This window comes from Necator americanus, chromosome I (assembly GCF_031761385.1).
Source record: "Necator americanus strain Aroian chromosome I, whole genome shotgun sequence".
In the NCBI taxonomy this organism is placed as follows: domain Eukaryota; kingdom Metazoa; phylum Nematoda; class Chromadorea; order Rhabditida; family Ancylostomatidae; genus Necator; species Necator americanus.
In genome coordinates, this window is record NC_087371.1 from 30,192,063 (window position 1) to 30,213,648 (window position 21,586).

The window sequence follows — 21,586 nt, forward strand, 5'->3', positions numbered from 1 at the left end:
TTTAGAAAGATGGGTGATTTGGACGACTCCATCAAACTTGACGACGATGATCTTCTTAGCACAACCGGGAACAGTGTTGCAGACATGACGGTAAATTTAGAACTCTCTTTGACTTCTGCTGTTTTTTTAAAGACTCTAATAATTAATTGTTTCAGGATCTCTCCTCTATCGAACAACAAATGGAGGAGTTTGAGGAGGAACAAAGAAAAATCAAACAAATGCAAAGTGACATCGAGGTGAGGTGCTTGTGGGGACTGTACACTGCTTCAGTTAATTTGTCTTCGATTCATTATCAGTTGTTCAATTACACTTTCAGGGCCAAATGAATCTGCCCAGGAGTAGCAACGGCACTAGCAGTCCGGCTGTAATGACTCCCGAAGAGAAGGCTGAAGCTGATTCGCGCTCAGTGTACATTGGCAATGTAAGATAAGATTCTCAAAAAATTGCTATGTATAACGTATTTCCTCATATAATTTTGAACTGAGCGTTGCGTTCGACACGGTATTGATTTGGTGGTACAGGTTTCGATCGAAAAAAATTAACGTAGCCTCGTACCTCATATATCTAGTGAAGACACTGTTTCTTGATTTCTTCGGATTCATTTTACTTTTATGGATGTGCTGTTCAGGTTGACTATAGCGTAACTGCTGAAGAGTTGGAAAAGCATTTTCACGGGTGTGGTTCAGTTGCACGGGTCACTATTTTGTGCGATAAATACACAGGGCATCCTAAGGGGTACGTTTGTTTCTGTTTGTTATGCTTAACAGGTATAATGTGCTACTTTCATTGTTGTCGACTCCACTTTCATCGGAATATTCTTTTCTCAGTAGCATTCAATTCATGCGTTTAGTTCCTTATTAGGTTTCTCTAGAGTAGCTGGAGAGAAATATATCAAGAAAAATACTTGCGGGAAATCTCTTTCGTCAAGTTACTGTTTTCTATTAGTAGCAGAAAAATACTGCCCAACTCGAACAGACAGTACTTGCTTTAACAGTTCTCTCTGAAAGATCGGTGTAGTGCCTGTTTGAAACGAGTTCTGGCTGTTCAATCACAAATTAGCAAACACACTATATTAGCTGGGAACTGTTGTAGAATTTCCAGTAGCATTTGGTACCTTAGCTTCTGGTTTGCTAGGCGTGTGCTATTAGTCTGCAACTATTACTTATTCTATTCATTCTCTACCATTCTGCTCGCATGGATGGGAATTTGACTGTTACTAGTTCAAATCAGGGATCGCACCTAATGCCTCAAATTTGTTTTCTTTTAGAAACTTTTGACCCTTGCACACAAAGATATTACAGAGGGCTCATCTGAGTATCACATACTCAACAACAATGTTGGCGTGACAGTTTTCATTCGGACTTGTTGTTTCTTGCGATTTACTCATTGATCCTGCTGTAATATATTCTCTGTTGGACTCCTCAAGGAAACAGAGCACACTACAGCATGATACGCAGCACAGACTATTAGGAAATAATTAGTGCTTAAGAGAAGAAAAAGTGCCATGTTTTGCAATATGACTGCTGTGTAGACCATGGGACAATGCTGAGCGTTGTTGCGAATAAAGATCGTAAATTTTGATAAGATTGACCCATTGGAAAGAAATCCTTTTTAATTGTTCTTTTGAGCAGCCCATGCATCGCAATTTCAGTACCAGCTTCCGGAGATGGTGCTGAAGTTGCGATGCATGAGTAGTTTTGATTTTCGTCTGTCTTGGCTTATTTGCCGTTTTAAACAAGCAAGCGTTCAAAAGCGTAACATCTGTTCTACATTACTTTCGCTTTTTTGTCTCTTGCGGTTGCAATATTGTGCGTATGTTAAGAATTTGTAAAGTGTTGCTAATATGTAAGTTGTAGAAATATAGTTGGTACCATCCCATGATCAGTGATCGCGTGCCATTTTCTACGGGAATTAGTTGCCCCAATTTTTGGTCCACGAAGCTATCGCTTACTATGGCGTCTGTACGTATTTCACAAATTTACAAATAATAAACTTTTGCTGAAATAACGATTCACAAAACGATATCTAGCAAGCATCCACTCTCATAGCTGTTTTTCTGCTTACGAGAGCTGAGCATCAGCCAGTTTTGGGAGTTGTTTATTTTTTTTTGGATTTATGCCCTTTATTTTCCCCTCTGATTCTTGCTATTATTTTTGTCTAAATAAGCTACATTTTCCGGTCAAATGCAGAAATCGTTCAGAAACAATGTTTTCGCACTAATTGGAACTTCTTTCAAAAAGCTAACAAAAAAAAAAATCACAAGAAGCAAAATTTCCAAACAGTTTCGCTCCGTTGCACTGCAAGTGGAGGACAACGTATTCTCAAAGAAAAAATACTTTCCTCAATAATACTATTGATATGTTGGCTACTTATTTTCTACACCCTGAAAAATGGAAGTTTGAAAGCTAGGACACGCATTTTTCCAAGAGGCTCACGTAGAAGCTAGTTGGTTCTAAAAGCTCTCTACCAAAAAGTATGTAAGACCGTAGCGTTTCTGTAACACCACCGTTGTGATCCAAGTAGAAGAAGGCCATTTTCGGCTGATCTTCCTCTACGAGTAAAAGAAATTCTATGCGGCATGTCAGGCGGCCGCCAACATCAACGAGTCGTTACGCGCGGAGACCACTACACACGCTACTGTCCGCAGCTTCAACGGAGGAAACTTTTTTCTGCCACACAGGGACATCATTAATGACAATTTGCGCAGTCTTTTGGAGCGGTTCCTGAACGCCACAATGCGAACGATGTCTGCACAACTTGTCGTCACCGAAGTTCACCTACACACAGCAGGCTAACGGAAAGTTCTGTCGAGATAGGTACCCTACGCATTGATTGAACCATTCATGGCGAATGAGCAGTTGTCAGTCATTGGTGCTTCGACAGGCGATACATACTGCAGAAAATCGTTTCTCGGATTGTGGCAGCTCCGCCAGTTGGCCGCGGCAAACCGTTAAAAGTGACAAAGATGTGCAGCCGTTCGCCTCGTCCATGACAACGCGCGGCCTCATGTCACTTTGGCCACTCAGCGCCACCTGGGTTCGGAAACAGTGTCTTATCCGCCCTACTTCCCAGACCTCACCTACTACCTTTTGCTCTGGAGCCTGAAGCAAAAACTATTCAATTCTTTCACTTACCTCAAATCCGCTATCGAATTGTTTTTTGAATTCCCAACTCCTGTTCCTAGGGAATCATACCACTTCCGAAAAGATCGAACACTGCGATAGATACTCATTGTGAATACATCAACGGATGATCATCAATGTGTGATTAAGAAAATTTGAAAGTGTAAAGGGTATGCGTGTGTCAAAAATAAGTAGCCAACCTAATATTAGATGAACTCTGCAAAGACAATTGGGGTTTATTTTTCACGTGACACTGCATGTTTGTGCTGCAGTTTCCTTATAAAACCATCATAACCTCGAAGGTAAATGCTTATGCTATTGTCCTTGTGGGGAGGCATAGTAAAAGTTGAACAGTAAGAACAGTTGAAATCGATTAAAGGATAAATAATGGATTGGTTGCCGTCGATCAATCCCCTAAGAATGCCCCAGTGTGTTGGTCATCAATTCAGAATCATGAAAGTTGGGGAGTTCATAAGTACATGTACGTTTTGTACTGCGCGTGTGTGCGGAGGCATGTATCAGGTCAAAGTTCTTGTCCTTTCAGCGTTGTTAGGTGCCAATTTATCAATCCCAAAAGCATAAAAAGCTTGGATAGCCTACTGCGGTTTCGAACCATCGACTCTGAAGATGCTGCAGAATCGATGCGCTGCGCTACATCTATCTCCTGAAATTAGTCACATCATTTAATTATTATGCATTATTCAAGGCAGTTGTGGCCCTTGATTTCGTCAGATACTTTATCCTTTTATTCTTTACTTTAGGAGAAATAACATCTCGGCAGAAGTTCGTTTTCCTTGATTTTGGCAACTTTGTTGAAAAGTGCTACCTCCATCTCAGTGAAAGCCAAGATCGAAATTTTTTCTTACGTGCCTTTTGATGAAGTTATGCGGGAGGGAAGTCAAGAGCCGCGCTCTTTTGATATCTTCTTCAAATAATATTTTAGATGTGGGAACATAATTTGTAAAGGCCCTCATTATTATTTAGAACGAATATTGAGGGTCGAAGTATAATACATTTAAAAAAGTTTCTTTAACAATAAAATCAACTGCGAGAAATGTTACGTTTCATGACAGAACTGTGCACGATCTTCACCCGTTTTTGTTTCTTACTGATGGACTTGTTTTTGAAAAGCATTCCTGAAGGCGTTTATGTGTCCTACTTTTTTTGGTTCTCTATATTTCTGCCCTGTTGACTGTTGGTGGCTGTACAGGTTTGCTTACGCTGAGTTTGCCGATAAAGAAGGGATGCAGATGGCTCTAGCGATGACAGACAGTCTTCTTAAAGGGCGACAGATAAAGGTATGTTACCGTAATATTACAGTTTTGTAAATCGGTTCTAAATATCTCTCAGGTTATGGAAAAACGCACCAATCGTCCCGGTATTTCAACCACAAATCGTCCTCCTCGTGGGCGTGGTTACCGTGGGCGAGGTGGCTACGGAGGCGCACCCCCAGGCTACATCATCAAGTACGTTCCAGTGGGCGGCTATCGCCCTCGTGGAGCGCGTGGTCTTCGGTGAGTATCCATATTTCAAAAATCCGAATATTCGATTTTATATTTTCTTATTCGCAGTATTTCAGACGTCCTCGTGGCTTCCATCCTTACACGTGAGTGGATCCAACTGCGCTCCGTTTCATGTTCTATGTGTTATATTTTGCATGCAATATGGCATCACATTTGTATGCTGTCTTGTACTATTGTCAAATATTGACACTCTGTAATTTATTAATGGTTTCATTCTTTATTTTCATTATTTTTGCTTTGCGTACGCAAAATTGTAAAATTCGAGCGTGTTTAGTTGCCAGTAGCGAACTTTTCAATACATACCGCGACTAATCGTTATACTAACCTTAGTTGTAATTTCATTAGGATGCAGTTTTGATTTTGCAGGCCGGAGTGTGATGTGACCTCACCCGGGGCGCAGGCAGAACCTTTGTAAAACACCCCCTCCGAATTTCCTCACTTGATCCTTCAATGTTGTGTTTGTTTTTCTTTACAATCAATACCATTTTTTTTTGTTTTTATTGTTGGATTCAAGTTGTTTGTTAAGAGTGTAATGATCTATCCTCTAAAGCGCTTATTTTATTGTTAATTGTACTAAAGGATAGTATTTTCAAGGCAATGTTTATCTGCCTTTATTACATAATAGAGGAGGGGGTTCAGGAACTGCCAGCGTCATGTGATCGTCCTGGTTGCGTGTATGCATGCACATGCGCATACGGCTTTTGGCACGTCCGTTTGGTCCTTTTATTTTCGTCTTTGTTTATTGGTTTCTTCTCTGGCTCTCGTCTATTGTGTTAGTTATTTCCACTTCAATTTCTTTTGGAGGAGAAGGCGTGCACATTCTGATCTTGTTGTCTTGTTATTAATAGAACATAAATGGTCAAAGCAGCTTCTCGTTCCCTGGACGCGTACTAAGTTTGCCTTACTTTTCATTTCGTCTTAAGAGGTTTAAAACCACATCGTCGTGTCGTGAGGACAGTGTCTCTCTTAAGAACATATGGAGAACAATCATCAGTATGCGTGCAGAGAGTACTGGAATGAAAGGTTCCTGGAAGAGGAGCAGTTTGAATGGCTAGCAGACTTTGACGCCTTCAAACATTTGGTTTTGCCGCATCTGAAGTTGGATTCAAGGTAGTTTGTATATGGATTTCTTAGATAGTTGAAAAAAAAGTGGAACTTAAAATACAAATACACATGAAATCGTCGGTAAGCTTTAATTCATTGAACACATCAATAATATCAAATGTGAGTTACCTCAGGCAAGGGAAGTGCATCGCAGCAATGGTTACAGTCTTTTTCACCCAAACCACATACAAAAGATGTAATTCCCATTATAAATAAGACCTCGAATAACGTGAGACTCTCTGATTACCGACGCATATAGAGATCTCTGGGTTTGAAAAAGTAACAAAAATTGAAAATTGATTTCTTTAATTGAGCCGAACACGAGGTTGTTACTATTCTTTATTCGTGGATAAGGTTCCGCCCAATATCGCCTTCTTAGGAGTCTGAGAGGGTGAAACCGAACGTGATTAATGCGATCAAACGCCTTATCCGCTCAAGAAACAAAGTCCCATGTTTACCGTTGGGCCTCATAGCTACCAGTAGAAGAGAATATCGTGCCTTAGGATCCGATGACTATCCTGCCACAGATACCTGTTGTGAGGTGACTAGCGTGATCAATATCAGCCTTAAATCCTATGTTATCCCTTAGGGCACGAGTTCCCGCGTAATCCAGAGGCATTCCCCTCGTTGGCATCTGTTGCAATCGTGGAGCTCCTCCCTAGTAACTTTAGGCAAAGGCTCATTCGCAATCGCCTATATGATTGTATTTGCACTACACCGGCGTGCAAAATATGTCCGGATAACAACGAGAGTAATTGCATGAGTTCATGTGTTTTTTATATGATTTCCTGTGTGCAGTGTGGTGACGAATACACAGGAAAAACAGCTAGACAACTATGTACACGAATCAAAGAACACCCGAACGGCAAAAAGAAATCGTGTGACTCCATTGCATTAGGTGGTCATAGGCTGCGGCGTCATAACGGAGAAGGTTTTAAAGTTAACATCACGATTTTGGCGCGCGAACCTAGCATTGCGGCGCGCAGGGCTCTGGGAGCCCTTTGGATCCACTCCAAGGGCCCAAAGATGAATCGCAAAGAGGAATGCCTCTGTATTACGCGGAAACTCGCGCCCTATTTAAGGCTGATATTTGATTGCGCTAGTCACCTCACAACAGGTATCTAGCCGTGACAGGATAGTCATCTGATCCTAAAGTGAAATGTTCCCTTCTACCGGCAGCTATGAGGCCCAACACAAAACATAGGACCTTGTTTGTTGGGCGGATAAGGCGTTTGATAGGATTAATCACGTTCGATCTCACCCTTTCAGACTCTAAAGAAGGTGATATTGCCGAAACGTTACCTACGAATAAAGAATAGTAACAATCTCGTGTCCGGCTCAATTAAAGAAATCAATTATTGAAACATAAACATGCCGAGGTTTATCGAAAGACAAACACGGGAAATTGAACAGCACAATGCAATCCTCTCTGTTGGGTGTTGTTGATGTTAAAAATTGGCGATAATAAACTCGAATGAAATATTTACCTGCCTACTCAACGAAACACTTAAAATACTGCATGCGATCGATGAGTAAAGGAGAAGCATGTGGCACTGACCTGAGTGAAGTCTGCATATCAATTGATAAATCATGTGAATTGTTTTTAATTATGTGTTGACACCACGGTAGTAATATCTAGATGTATGAATTTCGAATTCCAAGTTCCAGCACACCTTCCCCGGCTTATGACTTTGATTGGGCTATTTGTTATGACCGATTATCTCCTTTATGAGTGGTGTGATTCTGTTTTCGTTCTTCTCCAACACTTCCGATACATAAAAGTTCCTCTTCTCACCTAGCAACCCTCATAGATCGCACACATAATAGTGATCTAAATATTAAATTGAAAAATTAGTGGTGAGGGTTGACAAAGTATTATTTTCTGCAAATAATCGAGTCTACAATGTTGCTGAGTCTGAGTGATGCTTTGGATGGAGAAGAAAAATTTTTTTGATTGTTTGCTTGTCTACGCACTCCAAAGTAGGAATTTTAACTCGGAAGACGGACCTCACACCGCTGTTGTTCTAATCGTAGGAGATATTCTTTTTTTTCCTTAGCATCGTTCTAGCCATTATCCAATAAGTGTTCCGTTGTCCCATGTTGGTTTTCCAAGTAATACAACGCTTTAACACCATTTTTAATGCTTATGTATATTTCTGAGTCGAAAAGGAAACTATGACTTCTCAAACCAATCTTTCAAGTATATGGTACTCAGAAGTCCACTGTGAAGCGGCACGACTGACCACTTTACTCAATACAAAAATGTCACTCATTACCTAAACGTCTTAAAGGTATGGTGGGATCAAAATGACATGAAGCACGGTGCAGTTGCGTAAGCGGTTGCGCTCGAAGCGGTGTAGCAGGTAGAATCTAAGGGGGACTCTTGCTGACCATTCCTGTATTTCGCGATGGTTCCACCTAAATTCCAACCACTATCTCCACCGCGCCGCTTCAAACGCACCCGTTTATGCGATTGCGCGGGCTTCATGACGTTTTGACGCTACTATATTTCGAGAGTTGTACTGCAGCTTCACGTCCGGAATTTCGTTATTCTACAAAAACGTCATGATCGACATGAATAGAAGTGTCCAACAGAGTAATACAATCCCATTAAAAATATTCACTGTCACTCTCGAGAATGCAATGCAAAAGCTGGAATGGGACGACAATGGAGTGAGGATTGCTGGTAGCCAGAAAAGGAGCGGTCAGTCGTTGGACGTTTAATAGAAAGTGATGGTAGGAGTATCCGCTTCACAAAAATGAGGAAGGGGATTCGAAGTTTGTCCTAGGTCAACCAACCAGGATTGAGACGCTGCCGCATTTGCGAAGGAAGGCAAAATAATGTTGGACATTTACGTGATGCGTTTCAACCAACAGTTGGACTAGATCCGTGAGAGACTGCGTATATTAAACGCACTACAGCAAGACCGCCAACTCGATGGTCAGACCTTTTCAAAATATGTTTTAAGGAGGAGTTTTATATTCTTTGTTCTTCTTGCAAAAGGAGAAACCATAGGGCGACTCTCTCACGCGATCGGATCAAATGGAGGAATTATTACCGCCCGCTCCATCACTTGGAAGAAAAATCAAAATGATGAAGGTGATTCTCCATCGACAGTCTCCCGGTGTATTCTTATATGCGCAGTCTTACCGAAATCCGGGCTGCATATGACATTATTAGAAAAAAAGTCTTCTGAAGCAATGACAAAATGCTTTCGAACTTCTCCAACTTCTTTTGATTTTTACTTTTTTTTTATTACTAGCCTTATTCTGTTAACTTCTTGGCTTACTTGACTTAAAGGCAGCATACCACGAGTATGACCTGGTAACGGAATCCGCAGGAGAAGCTAGAGATATGATTGTAGACTGCGGGATCAGGGGTGATTCCGCTCGTATCTCCCTAATCGTCGTTTAAGAAAACGGTGTGAAAGACGTCTTTTTTAGTTGTTACCAGAGATCCTACTTTCCCTCTAGGTATAATAGATTCGAAACGATATGAAGGACTTTTCAGTTCCGTTAGCGGCTGCGGTCGAAGTGGCGCGGTGGAGAAGGCAGTAGGAATCGAGATGGGACCATCGCAAATGATAGCGAAGAATGGTACTAGCAATGGTAGTCCTTTGACTCTAATCGCTGCGTTCTACCAACCGCTTCTAGTGAAATCGGTTACGTAACTGTACCTTGCTTCATGTCGTTTTGACCCTACTATATCCGACATATTTGGGTTGATCGTGTTGGCATTGGTGCTGAATAACAGCACCTTTTTGCAGTATCGGGGTAACTGACGTCACGTAAGTGTGCAAAGTTAAATAGCTTGTACGTGCCCCGAACATATGCTCAAATGTCTCACTGCATGTGGTGTAAGCAGGACCACCGCAAGCAGGTAGCAATCAGACTTGTATAAACAACACCATTTTCTTATCTGTTTGCTGGATGTCGTGGCACGCATTGCTTTCTTACCTTTGTGCTTTTCCTGGATAGAGGATTACAGACAACTGGCAAACGTAGCGCTCTGCTTGAACACTATATTGCTCTTGTATACTCATATGCTTTAACCTCTTAACGTTGATGAGACTCTTACATATGATGTCTTCAGAAATGCAGTCTTCTTTTCGTTTTTTCTCCTCCATACACGAAGCCTTTGGACCTCTGAAATCATCTATGGTTTTTTTTTGTTCAGGAGTACTTTTTTTTTGACATTCATATTTTCGGAGATTAGTGCTGCAAGTCCAACTGTTGTATTTATCATACTGCATGTTCGTGCGTTCTCCTCAGTGATTACATTATGGGGGTTTCATGTACTCATTTTTCATTTCCCAGCCGTCATGTGCATTTTCGTAGCTCTCAATTAGAATATTTCTCTTTAACAGCAGATAAATTCTCTAGTGGTTCCATGCATCTGAACTTAGCAGTAATTCAGAGGTATATTGTAGCCGTTTGTAGGTTTAAATGCGAGCGAATCTTAGCAGAGATGTAAAATCTTATCTGGTCTTTGTCCTTTTCAAGAACTTATTCTTCGGTTTAAAGTGGAGCAGATGTATTCTTTTGTAGGGTTCTCTTTGAGCTGTCATTTAGAATATTACATGTCGGATGTGGTTCCAGTCAAATGTCTATGCAACTCTATAACATGGGATACAAGAATATCACGAATGTAGATTACTCGGAGGTATTATTTGGCGGGAGCAGATAGACAGGCGGACAAGTGGTGCACTGTCTTGCCGAAGAGCGAGATTGAGATCACTTAGGTGCTGGTGGACTCCCGTAGAAGCAGTTCTCCCAACATGAAATGGATATGCGATGACGTCCGCAGTCTTGCAAGTATTCCTTCCGGTTCATTTGATGTTGTCATTGAAAAAGCTACATTAGAAGCATTGTTGGTCACGGAAAAGGTAACCTTAAGCTAAGGTTGATAGGGCTTTTTTAATTCGAAATAACTTAAGAGCCCTTGGAATCCGTCAGATGTTGCCCTGGAAACAATCGATAGCGTGTTCGAATCTATAGCAAGGGTTCTAACTGGTGATGGTATGTTTTTTTTTTCATCATATGTTGTTTTGTAAGGAATGATTTGTGGAAATTTGGTAAGTGTCTCAAATTATTTACAGGCATCTTCATATCCATTTCATTCACTCAGCCCCACTTTCGTGTCCCTGCCCTCCTTCGACAGGAAAAGTGGTCCGTGTCAGTCGAAGAGTTCGGAGAATTCTTCCACTACTTCGTATACGTCATGCACTGCAGGTTGCAGACCTCAAGAGAAGTGAAGGATAGATTTGCAAGTATTGCACCAGACTGGAGTAGAAAGATTAAAGCTGCTAAATAAAGTGAAAATCTTCTTGATCTCCTTCTTACATGTAAATCTAGTGGTTCACCATATGTCAAGTATTGTGTTCGCGATTAACAGCGGTGATGGAAGAAAGTTTATTTACTGGTTAACACTCTACGACGATCACCTGATATAGTCTTATAGTGCAGCCTTATGTAAACGCCAGTCACATGATTATCTACAATGAGTATGTCAGTGATCTATACTGTATCACTTTAGCTATCCAACATGAAAAGAATGAGTATTATTTCTATCACGTATCTTAAGCAAAAACAGCAATAACGCAAAAGTTGACTATGGTCGAGAACCTTGATGACTCTTCGATCGACAAATATTCGAGCATTGTTGTAAAGTGCTTTTAATCGAGGTATTAAAGGCATCACCCCACGAATCTGAGGTGACACGGATTTCGGGTGGAGTATTCGTATACGGGATCGTAGATTATGGGGAAGGGAGTGATTCCGTCCATTTTTCCCTAATTGCCGTAAAAAACGGCCCAGAAGATGCTGCGCGTGCACAAGCTGGCGCGCTCCAACCGAACTCCTTGTAGAAAATAGCGCCCCGGAAAACCGAATCCGGAGCCGTGTCTTCCGGGCCGTTTTCTACGGCAATTAGGAAGAAATGGACGGGATCACCTCCCTCTCCATAATCTACTATCCCGTATACGAATGCTCCACCTGAACTCCGTACTACCCCAGATTCGTGAGGTGATGCCTCTAAGGTCATTTTAAGGAGCAAAAGCGAAAAAAAATGAATCGAACGTGGTTTCATTTCCGTCGTGCTTGTTCGCGTGTACTTATCATTGGTTTCCGAGGAAACAGTCCAAAATCTGGCTCAGAACCAGTTTCACATCTAGGGATTCCATCTATCCTGAAGATCATCCAGAATAAACCACCTTAGGATTGATCTTCGTTCTTTTACCTAATTCATTTAATTGAGAACTCTTGACACTGACAAGATCACACTAAAGCCCATAGACGTGACACAAAGACCCATTGTCCGCCAGGCTTGGATAGGGCTCGAAAATGAGAGAAATCTCCCATAGTTCCGCGCAATTCTATCCCCATTGCAGTATATCAGTTTCTCTGTGACTAAATATTTTAGTTAAAGGTGTTGTAGACACGTTTGAAGGAGGTTGCCGGACTAGTCCAGTCGCCACATGGAAGTGACTGAACGACGTGCAAGGAACGGCTGCGCAGCCCTCTGCAGTGGGTCCTAGTAGGAAGACCTGATTTTCATTTAAAAACTCAGTATTACGAGTGATTCATTTCACATAGACGGCTGGGCAATGATCTTACCAAAGTAGGATCACGATTCAGATGAAAGCATTCTTGATTTGAGATTTCTGGAAAGATATCGATCTGTTCTATCTGTTTTAGCACATGAACTGACATTTTAGTTGGGTTTTTGAGCCTTACATCCTGATTTGACGTTCACCTTCCTGTTCACTTCTGTGTTGCTTTGCCAATATTCGGGGATCAAAGCTTTTTAGAAGAGTGGTTACACATTACTGAGTTAGTGGGTGTTCTTATTTCCTGGTCGCATTCCTGCATTGCGTTTCCAGTGAGATTAATAAGTGTGTTCAAATGCAACACATTTCATAGTGTTTAATACGTTTATTCGATTTGATTGTTTAACAACAAAAGCCGCAGCCATTCTAGTTATTTTCTAAATCATTCTTTTGTTCTAAATCGTTCTGTGGTTCCCACATACTAGTATCAGAGAGACTAACATGATTTTATCTCTGCTTTTACCATTGAACAATTTTACTACTGACCAATTTGATCATCTCATAAATGAATATATGTACTAACGAGGAAACTCTCAAATCCTCCTTTCATAGGTATCACCTCTAAGTTAAGGTTTTAAAAATCCATTTTTTCCTTCCATTTTTTGTACAAAAGAGATGTCCCGCGCATTGATTTTCTTCTCAGAAAAGATGACTCAGAACATTTGTTTCTTTCTGTAGATGGCATCCGTTTTGGAGTATTCTTTTCAGGGAAACAAAATGGAAAAGATGTAGATAGTTGTATTATACCTCTGGATCGAAATTGAGAAATAATATTGAGTAGGCGTGATTAAAGTTCGCTAGACGTTAGTGGGGGAAGACTAGGCGAGACCTGTAATTCACGCTACATTTGTGCCATATGTGCAGGATTTATGATGCCGAATTTGTTGTGTCGTCACTGTCGTCGCGTTAAGTCCTCTGTAGAGGTAACTCTGGGTCTTCCTTAAATAGTTCCACTTTTTTTCCGTGCAGTTGTTCATGGTTGACAAAAATTTCTTCCTCGTATTTAAAGTACTCGACTCGTATTCAAACTATTTAAAGTGTTAGACTCGTATTTAAAGTTACATCCGGCTGCTGGAGTTTCCGACCCTTGAACCAATGTTAACGAGCCGCGAAATTCAAACAAGGATTAACGGCAACCTTTGTTCTTTTAGATGAATAGGCTCGGAAAAAAATCGTAAAATGGCTGTTGCACGATGCTTTACCATCTCTTGCCATACAACTCATAATAACTCATAATATTTCTCATAAGAGAATCATAATAAGCGGTAATACAAAAAAAAAAGAAAAGAGAGTAAGATATTCAGATTGAAAATAAGCTGAGGAATGACACTGGAACATTGATTTTTTTTTTTGAAGATGGCATCTTGCATCTTTCGATGATTGCTTCGAGTACTCACAAGGAATACAAATTCTTTTCGTTCTCTCGACATGTTTCTTCCCTTTCAATTTATATTTTTGTCACTTCATTTCCCCTTCAGCGACTCTGTCTTACTTGTCTGGTCCGTCCTAAATAACACCATGAATATGAGATAAAACCATTAGGGCTCAATAGAACACAATCTGCGTAGAAAAGTAGTGGGACTTTCTCAAATGCGAATGAATATCCTTATTCAGCATCTTTTTCGGACACACTGGAGAAAGTATTTTTTCCACAAGGCATGATTAATTATTTTTTTGTAATATTGGAACCAGATTATGGAAAAACAATGAAAGTCAGAGTGGTCCGTAAGAAATCGACTACACGCTTTCCACCTTTAATCGGACTTAAAACTCAAAACTCTCAAAATCTTTCAAATGGACAACCCTGCAACCCTGATGATGTAGCTCTGCACGTGGCGAATTATTGCCGAGCCATTTGTGCTCAAACTATGTGCTCCTCTTAACTCTCCATCCTCTCTCTGATTCAAGAGTGTGTCTCAGCCATTCCAAGCTCCAAAAAAAAACAGCTCTTACCAATTTTATCTTTCAGCGATGCTGTCGAAATACTTTTTTTTTGGAGCCAATAGCTACATAAATTAATTTTTCGGAGGTCATTCCATGATCACTGGAAATGATAATGTAATTAATCCGGAAAAGTTCTAGAAAAAAATTTCTTCTAATTGATTTCTATGCTATCTCAGAATTCGAATATTTATAGGTGCTGGTGTTTTAGCCTTTTAAGCTCTTTTTTAAGGACTTCAGTTCAATGGTTGGTTATCTACCGGCCTGTGTTATCGACAATGGAACTGGCTACACAAAATTAGGTTATGCTGGTAACTGTGAACCTCAGTTTATCATTCCGTCAGGTATGACGTGATATACCATCTCTGTGTACGTAATATACCACTTCCATAAATTTCCTTTCAGCTATTGCTGTGAAGGATAAAATAGCCAGCTCAAATGCAGCTGCTTTGCGTTGGAATACTTCTACAGGAGGTAGAATTGATGATCTCGATTTTTTCATCGGGGATGAGGCACTCTCTCCAGCTGCAGCCAACTACTCCGCGAAGGTACACATTTTCTTTTTATGTTCCCATAGATCCTCTACTATATGTTTTTAGTATCCTATTCGTCATGGAATTGTCGAAGATTGGGATTTGATGGAAAGGTTTTGGGAACAATGCATATTCAAGTACTTGAGGGCCGAACCGGAAGACCACTTTTTCTTGTTGGTGAGCGATTATGTTACTTATTATTGTTTCTGTATCAGTTTGTTTTCGAATATTTCGGATTTTCGCGAATTATCTCTATTCAAGGATCCCTCCTAAATCTATCTCTTACCTTTAGACGGAACCTCCTCTAAACACGCCAGAAAATCGGGAATACACGGCGGAAATAATGTTTGAGTCATTTAATGTTCCAGGTGCGTGTGTTTTTTGCGTTTTTTGTTTTTTTTTTCCTGCATTTTTAAAAAGGAGTTTACAAATAGCTCTACAAATATGGTTTACCATGCAGCTTTTGCCTCGAAATGCATTCAAAAATTCTTGGAGGAAAGGTTTTGTATATCCACAATACTCTTTGCCTTCTAGGGCTCTACATCGCTGTGCAAGCAGTCTTGGCATTAGCTGCCAGCTGGTCTTCACGAGCGGGAAATGAACGACCTCTGACTGGATTGGTGAGTTTTCTCATTGTTACGACCTCGTTTATGAGATATTCTGGAAACATGTGTCATATCATCTCCCAAATCCCTTTAGAAAACCTGTTTAATTTTTTTTTACAAAACAGGTAGTAGATTCTGGTGATGGAGTGACCCACTGTATCCCAGTTGCTGAAGGTTACGTGATAGGATCGTGCATAAAACATATACCAATTGCTGGACGAGATATCACTTACTTTATCCAGCAAATTCTGAGGGATCGAGAACCTGCTATACCTTCGGATCAATCTTACGAAGTTGCAAAAGCTATCAAGGTCTGTGTGGAAACTCTGAAGTTGTTATTAGATAATTATACTGCAACTGTTTAGGAACGGTATTGCTATGTGTGTCCTGACATTCTAAAGGAATTCATAAAGTACGATACGGACGGAGCAAAATGGTTGAAGACTTATCACGGGATTAATAATATAACCAAGAAGGAATTTGTTGTTGACGTAGGATATGAACGATTTCTAGGACCGGAGATCTTTTTCCATCCCGAGGTAGCATTGTTTGTTAAATAAGCAACTCGTTCGTCTATTCATTTATGTGAATAATATTCGAAGTTCCTTCTTATTCTTATTCTGTTATTTCTTCTAGTTCGCTAATCCTGACTTCACAACTCCTATTTCGGAAACCATCGACACCGTTATCCAGCAGTGTCCAATTGATGTACGCAGAGGACTGTACGAAAATATAGTTCTTTCTGGAGGCTCTACTATGTTTAAAGCAAGTAATTTAGACTACTTGTAGCTGAGTGAGTGACTTGTTTTTGAGAATATTGGTGGCATATTGATATTTCAAGGATTTCGCGCGAAAGCTTCAGAGGGACATAAAACGAATCAGTGAAAACAGGCTTGCGATAAGTGAAGCGCTCAGTGGTGGAAAACTTAAGGTATTTTGGATGTTTGTTCTCATTTTGTTAAACTTTTAGGTTTTACAAATTTTCTGGAGAAAAATTGTTTTCAGATTTTTCAATTATGAAAAGTCATGATAATAACTTGCTTCCTTTTACAATTGTCAGACTTCAGCATGATTTCGTTATCAAACCGTGAATCTAGTAGGGTCAGACCACATTCGTAAAGTGTATAGTGCTGCTCTCAGATCCTTTTACTTCTTCGAGGTTTTTTTCTTTTAAAAGAAATGTATCTAGGAACAGAGGTGATGAGTTCAAAAGATCGTGTTGAAGATTTGATAGCGTGCCGTTATTATTATAACTGCAGAATGACACATACAAAGAAATGGATCCTTTCATTTTTTTTCTGTCTTTCTTGCTCATTCTTTATGCTATGTGTCGGAAACATCATTAGTCATAAAACAAAACCAATGGCATATATGTGAGTACAAAAATATGGGACGAAATTTTAATAACGGTGTATGATTGAAACCCGTTCGAAGTCGCGCAGTTGCTCAAAATGGTACTCAGAAGCATCTCTTCAATCGCCGCGTGATTTTTAGCCGATTTTATTTCTTCGCATCTCGTTTAATCTCGCTACGCAATATGGCAAATCCTAATGATTAGCGAAGATGTGTTTTTTCTTCACCCATCCTTCAACTGCAAGACAGCTCTCCCTTTTTTCTTGGAAGAATTTCTTTTGGTGAAAATTATTTTTCTACTCAAAGAACGGCTAAAGCTCCTTTTTTCTCAAAAAAAAAAAAAAATAAAAGAAGAGAGAAAACGATGATACAAGGTAAGGAAGCTGCTTTGTTTTTTGTAACCATACCAGTCTATGTTAGTAGGTTACTGCGCACTAGTGTAACCACAATAAGGCCAACACACCTTTCAGCTACATTAATGGATTTTATGAATATAACAGTAGGATTTCGTTTCACTTTTTTGATCTTAAAGTTGAAGTCTGAAAACTGATCATTTCTCTTTTTCTAAATTTCACTAGATTCATTCCATTCAAATTGAATTTCTTTCTCCACATTGTACGACAATATGTCGAAGAATTTAGAAGAAGATATTTAAAAGCACCAAACCAAAATATAGCTCTAATTTTAAGATTAAGAATAATCAAGATCTAATTGGTTTGTTTCCAGCCCAAACCGATCGATGTCCAGGTGATATCCCATAAAATGCAACGATATGCTGTTTGGTTCGGAGGTTCAATGTTGGCTTCTACTGTTAGTGACTTTCTTAGTCTTTTTCCTTCTTTTTTTCTCTTCAATTTTTGTTTTCCTATTCCAGCCTGAATTCTACAAGGTTTCACATACTAAAGAGGAATACATGGAAAGAGGTCCATCGATATGTCGACATAACCCCGTCTTCGGGGCACTTAGTTAAACATGTCCAAATAACTCCCATTTTCACCAACCTATCAAGTGATTTTATGTGCATATGTCTTCCTAGAATTTGTATTTTCATCAGCCGTTTACATATTTATTTGTATTGCTACACTGTTTTATTAATGAATAATATAATTCACCGTTATTTATTGTTCCCTTCGTCACTTATGACATTCGTTCATGGTTGCTTGGTTTAAGGCAGCGCTTCGATACTAGACATGTCATGAATGCTCAGTTGAATTTAATAATCTCCTTCGAAACACGCTGCTTTAAGGATGGTTCACTATGCAATCTTCGGTTCACTTTTATGTGTTTCTTTGGAGTGTGATAAATTTCTCAATGACAGTTTGGAATATATTTAATCTCCCGTAGATGTTTTTGCACGTATTTATCTCCATGCTTCATTTGTATCCTGTTCTCAATGCTCCTGTGATGGGGACGGCTATAAACAGATCTTTTGCGACCATGTGCATTATTGATTGTACGTGAATATTGGGTGTGGAATTGGTATGGGTATCAAAATGGATCGTAGCGAACATGGCAATGCAGACTTGAATGGTTCCCAATTATTTGTCCACTTATTCTTCTGCTACGATCAGTGATCCTAAAGATGGTGTAAAACTACATTCAAGTTATAGTGTTGTGAAGTGTTGTCATCAATGAATTTCGTTTTATAATGAATTAACTTGACAAGTTGGTTGGGAGTGGTTTTGGTCGAAGTGATGGTGTGAGAATGCTCCTTAGCTCTAAATGACCCCAGGCTCGGTGCAGTTATATAAGGGGCTGTGCTGGATGTGGCGTGGTAAAGCTACCAGCTACAATCGAGCCGTAATCCTTGCTTGCTTCAATCGGACCGCAGAGGTGTGTAAGTAGATCCCAATTCGATCGCAATCGCTAGCTCCACCGCGCCATTGCGAGCGCTTTCGCTCGCCTACTGCACCAAAGCTTCTTCTGTATTACTTGTACGGAGAGGATACCTTAGTTATTTGAGTGTATCACATTATGTTTTGCATTTAAGGATGGACCTTCCTCTAATCTATTATGCAAAGGAGGACTACGTAGAGACGAATTCTGGGAACAAAATTTGCAAAGTTCATTCAACAAAGGACAGCACCATCTGTGGGACTCAAAATATAGTGTTAAATGGGAAGGTTAGTTCGTCTTTTTCCACTTCATTTGCGACTATTTTATTCGTTGTATCCTTGAGGAGTGGAATCAATAAAATAATGTAAATAGCGTACATTATTCCTTTGCAAGCGCTGCAAACATGTTGTGATCGGGAATAGGATGTGCTAGTGGTGCTAGTAGGTCACTGCCTGAGGAAGAAAATAGACGGGAAATGAAGTGGAATAGTAGGAATTTTTGTATAGCAACGATCGCTTGCAGTTCGTTTCCGACTCTGAATTGGCCTTTTGCTATAATTGGTTGTACAGGTGCGAAGAAGTGACACTTAACCTAGTACCTTGAATTTTCCTTCAATTACACGCATTTCTTATAAAGTCTTTCTTATAAAATCCTAGTCTTGTTCACGAAAGACGACATCACCACGGATTTTTGCTAAGAATTTCGTTTTTTTTTTTTTGCATAATGGGACTTTCAGAATTTTGCAAGCAACACCACCTGATACAACACCATTCATGACGGATTAGACGTAGACTCGGGGCTTTGCTACCTCTTTTGTCCTAATGACCAGATAGCAGTGCGAACTGTTCAGCAAGGTTTCGAAATAAGAGGGAAGGAGGTCTTTGCAGAAGTCACCGAAACTGGGGATTTTACCTACGAAATTACAAATTCATTGGAAATTCCCGGAAACGATACAATGAACAGATTGCTGACTGGATAGCTGTGATACACTGAATCCTATTCTTGATCTGAAAAAAGTTTGAAACCTGACTCATGGCGAAGCGTGGCTTTAAAGTAAAACAAAACGCATTCTGAACGATGCTATACCAGTATGTGTTGGCTGCTAAGTTCTTAAAGTCCACTATACTGAGAAACTCCTGCTATATTCTCCAGTAAAGTGGTCTTTAATAAGCAAGACTCAGAATTGTTGTCGAGCCATCTCTGTTATGTCCGAGAACACAGACTTAACGGTATGGTATTAGTCGATATTTTGTTTGCCATCGATACACATTATATTTTGAAATCCTGTTTTCAGAATATCGTTCAAAAAGATGTGGTTGTTCGTGGCGACTTAGCTGCTATTCGAAGTGGACGTTTCTGCATTATACGAAAAGGAACAATTGTACGGCCAAGTTCAAAGAAATTTAGCAAAGGAGTAACGCTATTCCCTGTTCACATTGGAGACCATGTTATGATTGAAGAGGTTTGTTTAAAAAGGCAAATGCCGCTTAATCAAACTACTTCTTCTATTCTGAGAAAGGAGAGGAGCCAAGGGCATTTGTTTGTTTCCTCTCTCTTCCCGGGCGAGTATGGATGGAAAAGTTTTGAATATGTAATTTACTTGAACGTAAATACTCATTTCTTTGGGCGTACATTGTTTTTCCTCTTAAAATCTCTTTCTGAAAGTACTTGTGATTGGTCAACAAATCTAATTCAAGGTGTCATTTGGTATTATAAATAGGTTTCTTTCCTGAATACCTTAACCTGAGCACTATTCACTCAACTCTTCGAAAACAGAATTTTAGTGCTTCTGTGATCTTTTTAGGATTCCAGAATAATTAAATTTCGCTATCATATCGATTATGTGCTGTGCCCGAAGAGTGCTGTTAGGATCACCTACACTTTATATAATCAGTTTACACACTTATTATGATTATTGTATATAATATATCACACGTGAAAATCACCGTACCAATAATTAGTTTATATACATATATAATTTTATATATAGTAGGGTCAAAACGACATGAAGCACGGTGTTGGTAGTAGAGAAGACCTCTGGTAACATTTTTTGCTGCAGTTCGCGATTGTCTCACCTCGACTCCAACCGCTTTCTCCTCCGCGCCGCTTCGAGCGCAGTCGCGTACGCAACTACACCGCAACTACACGCAACTACATTTAGTTTTGACTCGACTAGTCGCATATAGTAGAGATGAGTAGATTTCACTGCGAACGTAGGTTGTTCAGGGGAAGTATTAGATATTGCCGAAACTAATTATTGATTAACAATGATTTTCATACGCGCTTAACCTTTAGACTGCATCCAACTCATGTTGGTAGAAAAATGAAGTTGCGCTCTTAATTTCAGGACTGCGTCATAAGCGCTGCTCAAATATGCTCATTTGTCCATATCGGAGCTGGCTCAGTGATTGGTGGTAGTGCTGTTTTGAAGGAATGCTGCCGAGTGTTGCCCGGAAGTGTTGTTGCTGCTGACTCTGTATTTCCGCCTTATAGTACTATCGCTGGAAATCCAGGTGCAAGCGTTTTTCGTTCAGGAGTTCTTTTTTAAAGGTAGATATCTAGATTTCAATAATGGTCTTCGTTTTTACAGCTCGAATCATTGGACAGGAACCAGAGTGTACAGAAGACTTGATGACAGAAGCGACAAAACAGTACTATGACAACTTTCAACCGTCAAACGTTCCGAAAGCTTCGTTCACCTAATCCTTACGAGTACATTCTTGATTTTTCAATGTTGATATTACCAGCACTATGATCAAGTAATTTACGGTATACTCCAAAGATGTGTTAGTATTTGTCGAGTGCAAAATTTCCCCTTCAGTGCTTTCATGAAGATTAACAGTGGATCCACGTAAAGTCGGGTCATGATAACCTAGAGCATGGTGCAGTTGGCGAGCGGAAGCTCTCACAGTGGCACGATGAGCTAGCGGTTGCTATCGATTTGGGATCTTCTTACTCATC

At 40.0% G+C, this 21,586-nt stretch overlaps 4 protein-coding genes across 6 annotated transcripts; all 4 read left to right on the plus strand.

The window, feature by feature from the left end:
* Positions 1–9: 9 nt before the first annotated feature.
* Positions 10–5,060, plus strand: RB195_007313 (uncharacterized protein; the record flags this gene model as incomplete). The annotated part of the gene is made up of 8 exons (XM_064180867.1): positions 10–90; positions 156–236; positions 317–421; positions 629–735; positions 4,333–4,420; positions 4,473–4,636; positions 4,702–4,728; positions 5,012–5,060. 8 exons carry the CDS (start codon positions 10–12, stop codon positions 5,058–5,060), a joined length of 702 nt encoding a protein of 233 aa, XP_064037703.1.
* Positions 5,061–5,621: 561 nt separating this feature from the next.
* On the plus strand, positions 5,622–11,063 carry RB195_007314 (uncharacterized protein; the record flags this gene model as incomplete). 3 transcript variants are annotated; one of them, XM_013437571.2, is made up of 5 exons in its annotated part: positions 5,622–5,755; positions 10,322–10,412; positions 10,492–10,635; positions 10,687–10,768; positions 10,849–11,063. In XM_013437571.2, the coding sequence occupies 5 exons, from the start codon at positions 5,622–5,624 to the stop codon at positions 11,061–11,063; spliced, it is 666 nt and encodes a 221-aa protein (XP_013293025.2). The 3 variants fall into 3 exon arrangements, with proteins under 3 accessions (XP_013293025.2, XP_064037704.1, XP_064037705.1); XM_064180869.1 differs by lacking the exon at positions 5,622–5,755 and having other exon boundaries at positions 10,353–10,412; XM_064180868.1 differs by lacking the exons at positions 10,322–10,412; positions 10,492–10,635; positions 10,687–10,768; positions 10,849–11,063 and adding an exon at positions 9,261–9,420.
* Positions 11,064–14,542: 3,479 nt separating this feature from the next.
* On the plus strand, positions 14,543–17,759 carry RB195_007315 (uncharacterized protein; the record flags this gene model as incomplete). Its single annotated transcript, XM_064180870.1, has 11 exons — positions 14,543–14,642; positions 14,704–14,846; positions 14,898–15,008; positions 15,124–15,199; positions 15,366–15,451; positions 15,562–15,747; positions 15,802–15,975; positions 16,073–16,201; positions 16,278–16,367; positions 17,516–17,599; positions 17,664–17,759. 11 exons carry the CDS (start codon positions 14,543–14,545, stop codon positions 17,757–17,759), a joined length of 1,275 nt encoding a protein of 424 aa, XP_064037706.1.
* Positions 17,760–18,780: 1,021 nt separating this feature from the next.
* On the plus strand, positions 18,781–21,328 carry RB195_007316 (uncharacterized protein; the record flags this gene model as incomplete). Its single annotated transcript, XM_013437573.2, has 4 exons — positions 18,781–18,912; positions 19,920–20,087; positions 20,973–21,138; positions 21,216–21,328. The coding sequence occupies 4 exons, from the start codon at positions 18,781–18,783 to the stop codon at positions 21,326–21,328; spliced, it is 579 nt and encodes a 192-aa protein (XP_013293027.1).
* Between the last annotated feature and the right edge of the window lie 258 nt (positions 21,329–21,586).